Consider the following 11939-nt stretch of genomic DNA (forward strand, 5'->3'; position numbering starts at 1 on the left):
TAATCTTTATTGGTCATAAGATACTCATTGATCTATGATTTACCATCTAAATTGATCGTAAAGAAGATTCTGCAGATCCAAGTGCTAGAAACTAACCTTATAGGTGTTAGGGTGTCTTATTATATTACTTTGATCTAGCTAACTCTAATTACATCTACAAGTTGGATAAACCAGTAGAAGTGGGTATCAGTCCACTTCTAAGATGCACAAACACTGAAGAACAAACAAGGTAACCAATAAACCTAATGCCTAAATGCAACCAGATGAGGTTAAGCCCCCTTGACCACCCTTTCAACGTGTCAACACACGTTTACAACAATAAGCACATGTTGTTTTGCGCATATTAATGCAAATATACATATGCACCTTACTGCCAGTGGCAAATCTATATTTATTTCATACCACAAATGTGACAGAACAACTCCATACTATATCTTTAGGCAGTAGGCCCACAAATAGTCATCAACTTCAATAGCCAAAGGTAAAATAATTATTAACTCAATACACAATAAAACAAGTAACAAACAAAATGCTGGTCATCGTGGCTCCAGTCATTATCAATGCTAGCATTGCAATGTGCACAACGGAACCCAATTTTACATGAAAATGTTCAGTACAATATCTATGTTTTTACAACATTCACTACGTTGGCTCTCCTCCATTGTGGGCCCTGATTGTAGCTATAGAAAAGAATAACATTTTCAACAGTCCTTTAGAAATGTGGAATTCTACAACACTGTATAGCTCTGTAACAGAGATGAGCTCGGCAAGTTCCAAAGTTGCGCTGGAAAGCCTACCAAGAAAATAATCAATATGAACAAACGAATTAGAGCCTTATGAAGGTATACTGGCACCATTGGTTCTTATGTAAGTGCATATGTATATGTATAATGTATACCGTATATTGTATATGTAAAATTGTACAGATGCATATATACATATACATTACAGTGATAAGCAGGAAGTGAGCACATCGGAAGATTAGGGATGTGACAGATGGTTAAAACACACCCGTATTGCAAGCTGATACAGTTAGAATTGGTTTGCAATAGCTCACCCTTGAGGTGTATTCTGGAAGTTATTTGAGTAGAAGGATAAGTTGATAATGGAAGCATCATATCGCAACAAGAGATCATTGTAATCTGGAAATTTGTTTAGTAGAGGTGCAACCTGAAGAAAAGAAATCAATATGCATCATTAATGTGTTCTTCAATAAAGATTGAATGTACAGCATTTCAGACTTACCTAATTTTGACATATAAAACCATGTTTCTGAACATTGCAAAAAACCACAAGCAAATCTACACACAACTAGTGGTAAAAAAGGAGCATACAGGTTACAAACCATCTAATTAAAGAAAACTGATGTATCACTAATCAGATCCTTGATTGAAAAAAACCCATTAAGAAGTATAATTTGGTGCTCATCCCTTCACCATTTGGCCATATCACTTCTCAGACTTACCTAACTTTGACATATAAGACCATGTTACTGAACGTCACAAAAAACCACAAGCAAATCCATACACAATAAGCGGTCAAAAAGGAGCGTACCGGTTACAAACCATCTAATTCAAGAAAGCTAATGCATCAATAAATCATCAGATTCTCAGTTGAAAACAACCCACTAAGAAGTATAGTATACTTTTGTGCTCATACTTTTACCATCTGGCCATACCACTGTTATCATTCATTTTTTGAGCATGCCAACTCACTTCCTAGGGCTCCTTTGCTCAATTAATCCATTTAGAAAAAAAACCTTCGTACATATACATGCTCTGAGGATGGTTAATTATTTACATATCAGGCAACTTTCCTCGTTTTTGTGAGATTTCTATTAACTTGGGTCTTGGTTTTTAAAGAATGTTGCTGCAGATGGACAAGGATAAGAGAAACAGAGCAGGTGTACAAAAGAATTTTAACAGTGTGTCTAAATTAAATACCTAGAATGCATCAGCACTTTTACCTTAAGAGGAGGTCGAGTGTGAGCTGCTACATGCTTCTAAAGACCTCCAGAGTTCTCAAAATTTGCTGAAGCAACCTTGAAGAGTTAAGAATCCTCGTCTGATCAGAATCCTCTCACACACTTGGAGCATCTGAGATGATCTTAAATGTGCTGGCTTTTAGGAGCCAGGCTGTACTATCTGGTTGCGACACATTATATTTAAGGGGAGATTTTGAGCCATCTTCCAGTTCTACATAATAAATGAAAGGTAGCCGAAGAACAATAAAACTTTCAGGAGGAAGAACTATATTGCAACCCAAGCCGAACTGATTACTGCTAGCTTTTGCCTTTTGTTTAATTGCTTGAGAAATAGCCTCATCACCAAACTGTACTGTTGGGCATGCAGCTACGAGAAGTGGGAGTGGAGGTGTTACCTGAGTGTCATGTTTACAAAAAATTTTAAATGCAATCAAATATTCTCATGGACTTCTACAAAGTGAAAGTATTAAAAGGATTTACCAGAAAGATCCGCTGAAGCTGTGAGATATTTCCTGCAAAGGTGGGGCTGTTCTTTTTCCTTTTCTCAGGTGATTTACTACAGTATGGACAGGTCATGTAAAGAGGAAGGTTTGTATTCAGCAAGGTGTATCCCTCCCCAGATCCATCATTCACAATCTTACAGGGAATGTTATCAGGTATCTCCATATTTGTACCTATCACATTAGCAGACAGCTTGAAAGGACTCTTTTCGCCTACAGCAATATGATGAGTGCTCAGCAGCATTGCAGTCTCTGCATTTTGGAACATTTTTTGGCCGCTCTTGGAGCTTTCCATATCTTTAGTTTTATGTTGTTCAGAGTCAATACCTATTGAACCAAGTGCTTCAACTTGTTCTTGAGATAATAGAAATCGATGACCATGAGGGCATTCATGCTCAAAACCGAGATAAAGCAGTGCATGTTTAACTCCAACTGATCCAACCTCTTGGAATGTTTCATTTGCTATTGTGGAATGGGAAATTCCTGATGTGGACACGGAGGCAGAAACAGCCTTTTTCTCTTCAAAAATATTTTGCATTGCTGGAAGTGCATTCTGAGATTCCGGTAGCACTAATTGTTTTGTTGCTTCTTTCTTGTCTAAGGTTCCAACTTGTTTGCTGACTCTCTGATGTAATTCCCGCTGCTGGAGAGGTGGGAATGCATATTCACCTTCAAAGTTGCTTTTGGCCACATCAGCAAAAAGTCTCCGGTCATCCCACGCCAAAGTGGAACCATATGGCTGTTTGTTCTCCAAGGTAATTGTTTTCTTAACCCCTTTGCTTTGCTTGTGTGAGTGCATATCAATCTCTCTGTGTGCCCCCCCTTTACCTTGTTCCAAAGCATCTAAAAAACTCAAAGTCCTGATCACGGGGTTAGAAGAATAGGAAAGATTTTCCTGCTGGTTAGTTTGTGGTGCTTGTATGGGGAAAACAGTTGTCTCTTGCATTAGAGAAGCAGAGAAGTAGGATATAATCCAAGGTAAAAGATATTTCTTATTGTGACTAAAACCACTTTGAAGTAATCCTGTTGATTTCTGGTAATATTTGGCACCCCCTAATCTAATCAAGCTCCATGCTGAACCACCCATGGGTCTGTTCCCTTCACAGTTAGGAACTATTAATTTAGGGAGCAGGTCTTCACAATTGGGAAAATGAAAAAAAGTGGTGTTTGCACTCTCATATTCAAAAGGATCCTCCCGTAATCCCCTTGATCTGCCACATGCACAAGCATGGAGAAAAACCAACCCACTAGAGTGTGGCTTGGCATGGTTCATATCTGACTGATCTAGAGTCTTACCCTCATTTTCCATTGTCTGTAAAACATCATGTACCCTATGAATGCAAGGTCTACCAGTAAGGCTTATAGCATCACAGAGTTGTCTTCCAGATTTCCAAATTATTTCACATTCTTCTATTAATTTCTTCATATATGAGGGCACTGCTGGACCCCTCACCATTGTCTGGAATATGCGTAGAGCTTTCTGAAGGTGAGATTGATGAAGAATTGTTGTATAGCATGGAGGTAGGGCCTTTGAGTATATAGCAAGTGCCGATGGGAACATCCGCTTGCACCAATCCGCTGAAAATTTCATGTCAAGTTCAGTTCCACTTTCTAAAGAACCCAGTGTTACTCCCAATGCATCTTTACCTTGAACAGATGTATTGGGCTCTGAAGTTCCTCTTCGAGATCCGGTAGTGACTCTAATTGATATAATTTTCTTGGCATCCTTCAGCAAACTAGCTTCTCCAGCAATAAGTCCCTCAATCAGAATGTGACAAGCTGATAGCCAGTTGGACATGCTCGGAAGCTCAGGAGGGTTACCTAAGGGTTTAAAAGCTCCACTTGATCCTCCAAATCCTCCGGCAGCAGCTGATGCAGCAGCAGCCGCTGCTGCAGCTGCAACCATTCCAACCCCCATAGAGCTGCCAGTGGAGTTGCTTAGGCTGCCTCCTCTCCCCCTCAAAATCTCTCCTTGCTTCCAAATAAAGTCCTTAATTGCTTGGATATCTTCACCGCCATTTCCTGTTAGTCCTGCCAGGGCATTGTCTGCAACATCCTTGCCACTCAACATATCATTCATTACACCCATGGCAGCTTCAAGCGAATCTCCCTGAAGATTCGAAGCCTTGTTAAGAAGACAAGCTACTCGCATCGTATCGAGTACAAAGAGTGATGATCCGCCCAATGTTCCTGAAGAAGCTCCAATGTTACTCCCTGGACCCCTTGGCCCAACCCCCGAGCCTCCAGTGGCAAGACTGTCACCAGAGCCTGCTAAGATCTTGCATTTCTTCACCAAGTATCGAATCTGAGCCTCTAGAGATGATTGGAGTTTTTTCCGCAATCCTCCCTCTGTTTTGCTGGTTGCCCTTGCCAACATCACCACTGGATTTGAACCTTTCAGTTGGACTGTTTGCCTGGAAGTAAATATTGGCCCTCCTACTGGTGAAACTACTTGTGTAGCTGTGTCATGGTGGGAACTTACTGTCACATCACTAAAATCTTCAAGAAATACAAACAGCAACACAGGTGTGCACTGCCCAGGAAAAAATGAAGGGGCTGAACCAGACATTAGGGCAATGGTAGATGTACTTCTCACTGACCCACCAGCTCTTCCTGCGGATTGACCTATAGAGCTTGATGAGGACTTTATAGAACTTCTCTCCAATGGAGAACCAGCAGGATGTACACCTGTAAGAACATATACATTCATAAGTCAGGAAAATGTATGATATATTATTCGTGAAAAAAAAAAGAAAATGTATAAAATAAAGTGAAATGGCAGAAGTGAAAGCAAAGGGATATTTATATTCGTAAGCCCAGAATAGTGTATGCTATCCATTTAAGTGATAAAAGAAAAGGAAAAGGTTTATCGAATAAAGCAAAACAGCCGAAGAAAAGAGCAAAATGAAAATCAACACAGAAAAGCAATAACAAAAATCAACTAATCTAAGTGCAATGAAAAAACCTTAGACGGGAAATAACAAAGCAAACAATGTATCGCCGTAAAAAAACAAGTACTCATTTAACTAAAAAAACAAGTACTCATTTAACTAAGTAATTAGGCAAACCTAGTAATAAACCATAAAGTGCATAAAAGCTAGAGAGTCTATTAACTATAAGAGCCTCCCAAACTAAAGCTCAACAATATAAGAGCCAGCATAGTGAAGCCCATCATTTTTCTATAGTGGTGGGGAAAGCTCTGCCAGATACAATTTGGAAATAGAAATCTAAATTGTTGGTACAAATGTTCAAATAAGAAAACAAAACGATGTCATAAATGAAAAAATGTATGCAAGCAATCCAACCAAATGGCATCAATGATATATGCAAGAATTATTGAATAAAATAGAATGTTTTCATCTCCAAGTAAAGGGATTAGATTCCTCTAACAAGTATTACGACAAGCATCAACTATTTAAATAACGAGTTAGCATTAGATACAGCATCTTCAAGTGAAAATATTATACTTCTCTAAAACACATTGTCATCACTATCAAATCTTTAGCATTCCTAATGACAATATTACATCAAATAAGAAATACGGAGCATATGAGAACTTCCTCCTCCATCAGACTTTCCCTTGAATTGATTTACTTCTACATTTTCCATGACTGCCACTGATCAACCATATAACCGAGGGATTGTATCCCAGATGAAGAACCGACAAAGCCTAATTTAGCTAAAGCTGAAGAATAAGAGAGTACCTTTTTCAAATATGAGCTTGAAGAATAAAATCTAATTCCAGCTGAGACTCTAACTATCATATAGGAAAATAACTTAAAGCTCATTGATAGTCGGTGAAAAAACCTGGAAAAACATGTGTTTGGAGAAAGACAATAAAAATATTTCAATTAAGGATTTGAAGCAAGAACCTGGAAGAACATGTGTTTTTACAAAAGGAGCTAGTGAATGCTTTGCATTTTGCAGAATTCGGAGGGTCCTTAGCAGATGTGTATCAACACGTCCATTCTCTTGAAGAAGGATGACCACATGACAGACCTATCATTGACCCAAAGCCCAAAATTAAAAATACATGTAGCTTACAAAATAGCATAAAAATGGAATCATGCTGCTTACTGAAAACATATACAAAAGACCTCGCAGTATATTTCTTTCACATTCTTCCATAGCATTAGGCAGGCCATCTATCCCAACACCTTTGCTGATTATCTCTGATGGGAGAGACCCCCATGCAAACTGAACATATACTAAGCCCTTCTCTTCATCATGATAGTACTTCAAGCGTTTTTGCATCCAGTCCAACCTCTTGAGAGCCTTAGGATTCTGCGAAACATTTGATTCTGTATCTAAAGCTCCTAAAACTTTTCCTTGCTCACTTTGCAACACATGTTGCTGCTTTGGCCTCTCTGTTGCTAATGTATTAACCCGCTTGTTTAACGTACTGATATCATCTTCTTTATTTAGAGCTTCAGGAAATATAAATGGAAACCTCGAACCAAAGATGTATGAATCTAAAATTCTGTCAAGAAGCTGAGAAGTATCTACTTCAGATCTTCCAATCACTCCAACAACCACTATCCCATTGATGGGATACTCAATTGGAGGAGTATCTGTAGGTAGATGCCCCTGTTCTGAAGTTGACGGAAAGGCGGTATGAGTATCATCAGGCAGAGCCACATTGGATGAGCTGGAGGATCCAGAGACTGAAGAGGAAGACAAGGATGATGCAGAGGATGTAAGGATGGTTATTTTCGCACCAGGATGTATAGTATTACTTGAGGGAAAACCTCTTCCAGAAGAAGCCGGATTCAAAAGTGGTGTTGATGGTAAAGGAGGAGGATAGCTAGGGGCATAGTTGAAGCTAGATGAAGATGATGGTGGTGTATAAGGGATAGATGAGGATGACAATGGGATGGAAGTGGATAATGATGAAGAGGCAGCCCCTGAAGATGATGATGGTGTTGAAGATGTTGAAGATCTAGATAGCACTCTTACACTCTCCATGCCTTGTGAAGCTTAGCATTTACTTGAGTCAAGCTTTTCTTTACAGCCTTCACAGAGCCTAAAAAGAACAGAAAAATATATTAACATCTTTAAAGAGGCCAAACTGGCATATGATACCCAATAATGCAACAAAATGGCATTGATAGTAATGGAAAAAGGGAAGAAAATGGTATGTTAGTGTTGCTAATAAGGCCTTAGGTCGCCAATGAAACCCCAAACTTACATATATAGATTAATGACAAATTTCAGCCTTCTACATAGTGCATATGTAATTATACAAAAATATGATGTCTCGTCCAAAGCTTTTTAAGCTGAAATTTTAGAAACACATTGTTATTGCATCAGCAAATAAGAAATCTAGCATGGTACTGAAAGGGACTATCAAAGTTGTGTGATCAATCGTACAGACATATTAATCATGGCTGCTGTTGCTATGCTTTTTTGTCCGCATCTCAATATGGCCAGCATACCAGAGCCCCAGAAATATGCTGTTTCTTTCTTTATGCAAAGGATATGGCACTTATGAATAGAGAAAGGTTCTAGAAGACTGTACAATAGAATAGCTAGACGTTTATATGTATATATATATATATATATCCATTTCCAAGGTTGTTTTCACTGTTCAAGCAATGGCTATTCACACAAACCTAATGGGAATATATCTATTATTCGTGGAAGTTATGAGCACACATTGCATAAATGTACTATAAATATGTCATCAGAAATCTTCAGCAGAAACATATAAAATTACAAAACGGCTCCCTGATATATAGCTATTTAAAGTGGTAATGGCACACTGGAGGTATATAAATATATAACAGAAACTAGAAACCATAATGGCTGCAGCAGAACTATATAAGAGGTACAAACCGAAATAAAAAAAAAGGTATAAAGTATGTCTGCTTTCGGCTCAAACGTTGAGTAATCTATACCAGAACATCACTACAAGTTCAATTCATGAGCTTAACACACCGTATGACTGGAGGATTTGGGATATTCCCTGCTTTTGTGTTCTCTAATACAACACAAAATTATCTACGTATATATATATGCATGTGTGTAACTATGTACGTATTTCATATCTCTCAGAGGTCATTCGTAGAGAAATGTTTTTTTTTTTACCTCTGGAAGATCTCCTCTGCGCGCGACCTTCTTCTTCTTCTTCTTCTTCTTCTTCTTCTTCTGCGTGACGCTGCAGAGTTCAGATATGCTGTTTGTGGGAGAGTTATATGAATGGACCTCTACTCTTGATAAATTGCAAAAATAGCCTCTATGGTTTCAACGCCCTCCAAGGCTCAAGCGTCTTCATAAGATTGTATAGCCCTCCTATTTCTCAAAACAAGTTATATCCTATGTAGTACATATGTAGGGAGAGAGACGTCCTATAAAGCCGCTAGAAAACCCAAATATGCACTTGAGGAAATGATCCCACATATCTATGTAGAGAGAAGGATGTCTTGTAAAGCTGCTAGAAAACCCCAATATGCGCTTGAGGAAATGATCCCACATGTTTATGTAAAGAGAGAGACGTCATGTCAAGCCGCAAGAAAACCCGGATATGCACTTGAGGAAATGATCCCAAAAATACGTCCTGTAAAGCCCCTAGAAAACCGGAATATGCACTTGAGGAAATGATCCCTGAATTCCACCTAAGAATGCCTTTGAACTTCTTCACACAAGCTTACACCCCATGTCTACTATCAAGCATAAAAGCATTACACATATATCCAATTGTGTTGTAGTCCCCAACATTGTAATTTTTGGAACAATATTTCTAACTTGTCATTCGGACCATTTTGAACATGTTGAGAAAAAAACCATTGTTTAATGCCAAATAACAATGGGTTAAAACCTGCCAAAGGTCTGATAAGTACTTCCAAATTATAAGAGCTATAGGACATTTAACGAACCTATGTGCAAAATAAGCACGTACTTGACCCTAGTTCCCGTGTCTTTAAGGTTGAACCTAATGGGAGCCCACCAATCATGACTCTCCATATGAAAAACTTTGCATGAAATGGAAAATAGGAATGTTAACCACGTTGCAAATTTCGCTGCCACCTTGCATTTGACTTAATATATATATTTCACACATTTTCTGCTTTAGGTGATAACCAAGATAATGATGTCATTGCATAATATGATACAATATATTGATAGGATCGTGATCGGCCACAACCGGTTATGCTCATGAATACGTGTTCGGGTGCAAAGAAAACATGCAAGGTAATGCTCTGACATAAGAGAACAAAAAATGAGAAACATAGAAACGAGACGCTGATGTTTAACATGGAAAACCCGAATTGAGAAAAAACACGTTGTCATGAAGATCCGTCACTACGTACGGATCATGAGGCAGAACCGTCGGGGTTCTGGACAAGAAGGATTCAAAGTTTGCACTAGCTTTAGCGAAAAGTATTTAAGATAGATTAAGAGAGAGAGAGATTGAGATAAGATAGAACGCTTGACTTTAGATTCAAAAAGATTGAAATGGAGAGAGAGATTAAGATTGAACCCTTTACTTTAGATTTGAGGAACAAGATACATCATCAATTGGATAATGATTTTATTCTCTTAATATTAATTTTGATATAAAGTACAAAGCTTGCTTGATTAATACCCAGCCAAAATGAGATTACAAGTTTTCTTATTTTTCCCCGATTTTACCTTAGTTTCATTTGCTTGATTCCTCCACTCTTTTATAGATGCCCCCATGCATATGGTGCATGTGAGGGTGCAAGACATGCACGTAATGCATGCTTGCCATGTCATCATCTAAGTTCTCATGTATAAGAATTTATATGTTAAAGTATAATGATAAAAATATAGCTTCTAAGGAAATGCCTTGGCTCGCCGTCTCGGGCTCTGTTCGGTCGAGGTCTCCTCGGATCCATCTGGTTGCTGAAAACGTTTACAAGTAAGTTAAGGCCACACTCATTTATTCGCTTAGTTTAGTTCAAGTCACCTTAAACATTCGGATATCTCGTAGTTTTGTTTTTTTCTTCTTCTTCTTTGCAAACTTCATATCCATATAACTTGTCACTTAGTTGTCTGTTTCTTATGTGGTAAAGTGTATTCGAAAGCTCTTGAAGACCTCCATCTTTTTGTACCAAGATATTAAACTAGTATAAAATAGTATATTCACTATTATTGTTTTATGTTGTGTGTGAAGAAACACGCTCAATTTTGTACATTCCTCGCAATTTTCACACCGTTGCCGAAAATCTTCACAACAATGTAGAGTCCCCTAACTCCAAAACAGATCACTATAAGAGAGGAGGTACAAGAAAGAACTCAGAGGCAACAACCTCGAGATCGTGTTCGTCCATCTGACGGTTACAGAGTTACGCTCACACGCTCTCTCTCTCACCGTTAACTTTCACAAATATACTTTTACTCTATGCCTACCATCCATCAACTACAAAAGCATTGCGCATATCCCAATTATGATGCAATCCCCAATATCTGAGAAATAGGAAAACGATCTCCATCTCTGATTTTTGGGTCAACCTATGTAAATTGTGCAAACACCCACTGTCTAGGCGTCAAATAACACCGATGATAAAACTTACCGAATTTGAGAAATATAACTCCAAATTTGACAAGTAATCGGACATTGTATAAGTCGATGAGTGATATCTTCCATTTGAATACAATAACCATTCGGTTAAGTGTGTGCCCACTTAAGTGCACCATTCTATTAAGTGCGCTTTTTTATATAGGTCAAAATCCAAATCAAAAAATTTACATCGTTCATGATGAAATTACATAAAATGAAATTCAAACTATGTTCCAAACATTCAAAAAACAATAAAAGAAAGGAGTTTCTAACAAAAAAAAGAAGTTAAAAGAATTTGTTACATGATGGTGGGTGGGGTCTCCTGGAAATGCACAAAGAGAAATGCAAGGAAAAAAAGAACCAAATTCCAGAATCGGTCTCTCCAGTCGTAGCGTTTGTGTGCGTGTTATGTGTTGTGTGTGTGTGTGTGTGTTTGTGAGTTGGTAATTTTGATTCTCGTTGAAGAAAATAAACTTTCCTACTTAACCCAATTATCCTTTTCCTTTTCCGTATTCATTCATTCTTAATTCTGTTTCTTTCTTTCTCTCCCTCCCTCACTTTCTTAATTTTCTTTCTTTCTCTCCATGTCTCCTCCCACCGCCTCCTCCTCCTCCTCCTCTTCCCTCTCTTTCTCTTTTTGTGCATGTCGTTTATTTTCTTTTTGTTCCAACCTATGCTTTCTCCGTTGCAACTTGCTCCTCCTCTCTCTTTTCCGGTCTCCTCCATCTCCATATGTACTACGATTCCTCAAACCTCCCACCACTAAGAAGAGAATGCAATGAAAAATCTCATCATATCCAAGGAAGTTCATTAGGTAGGCCTAGCAAAAAGGCAAGAACTCAAGGTAATATGGAATCAGGAAAAAGTGATATCCAACAAGAGTATGCTAAAACCATAAACATTTCAGGTCAATTATATCACATTAATCGAT

The 11939-nt window shown here is 38.2% G+C and overlaps 1 protein-coding gene across 3 annotated transcripts; it reads right to left on the bottom strand.

The window, feature by feature from the left end:
- Positions 1–571: 571 nt before the first annotated feature.
- On the bottom strand, positions 572–8674 carry LOC147848223 (uncharacterized). 3 transcript variants are annotated; one of them, XM_087338582.1, is made up of 7 exons: positions 8572–8674; positions 6562–7507; positions 6357–6483; positions 2465–5172; positions 1967–2379; positions 1058–1170; positions 572–793 (listed from the first exon to the last, which is right to left on the bottom strand). In XM_087338582.1, the coding sequence occupies exons 2-5, from the start codon at positions 7447–7449 to the stop codon at positions 2080–2082; spliced, it is 4023 nt and encodes a 1340-aa protein (XP_087194708.1). In that variant the 5' UTR covers positions 7450–7507; positions 8572–8674; the 3' UTR covers positions 572–793; positions 1058–1170; positions 1967–2079. The 3 variants fall into 3 exon arrangements, with proteins under 3 accessions (XP_087194708.1, XP_087194705.1, XP_087194707.1); XM_087338579.1 differs by having other exon boundaries at positions 1012–1170; XM_087338581.1 differs by lacking the exon at positions 8572–8674 and adding an exon at positions 8382–8487 and having other exon boundaries at positions 1012–1170.
- Between the last annotated feature and the right edge of the window lie 3265 nt (positions 8675–11939).

This window comes from Azolla caroliniana, unplaced genomic scaffold, assembly GCF_043228905.1.
Source record: "Azolla caroliniana isolate FFs.n. ecotype wild unplaced genomic scaffold, voAzoCaro1.0.p SCAF_450, whole genome shotgun sequence".
Taxonomy (NCBI): domain Eukaryota; kingdom Viridiplantae; phylum Streptophyta; class Polypodiopsida; order Salviniales; family Salviniaceae; genus Azolla; species Azolla caroliniana.

What these genes read in the sequence shown, in the direction of transcription:
- LOC147848223 (XM_087338582.1), bottom strand. Translation starts at nt 7,449, where the DNA reads ATGGAGAGTGTAAGAGTGCTATCTAGATCTTCAACATCTTCAACACCA. An exon ending in AAAAACACATGTTCTTCCAG is followed by an intron (nt 5,173 to 6,356) that starts GTTCTTGCTTCA and finishes ATGTTCTTACAG; the next exon opens with GTGTACATCCTGCTGGTTCT. An exon ending in AGCTTCAGCGGATCTTTCTG is followed by an intron (nt 2,380 to 2,464) that starts GTAAATCCTTTT and finishes CATGACACTCAG; the next exon opens with GTAACACCTCCACTCCCACT.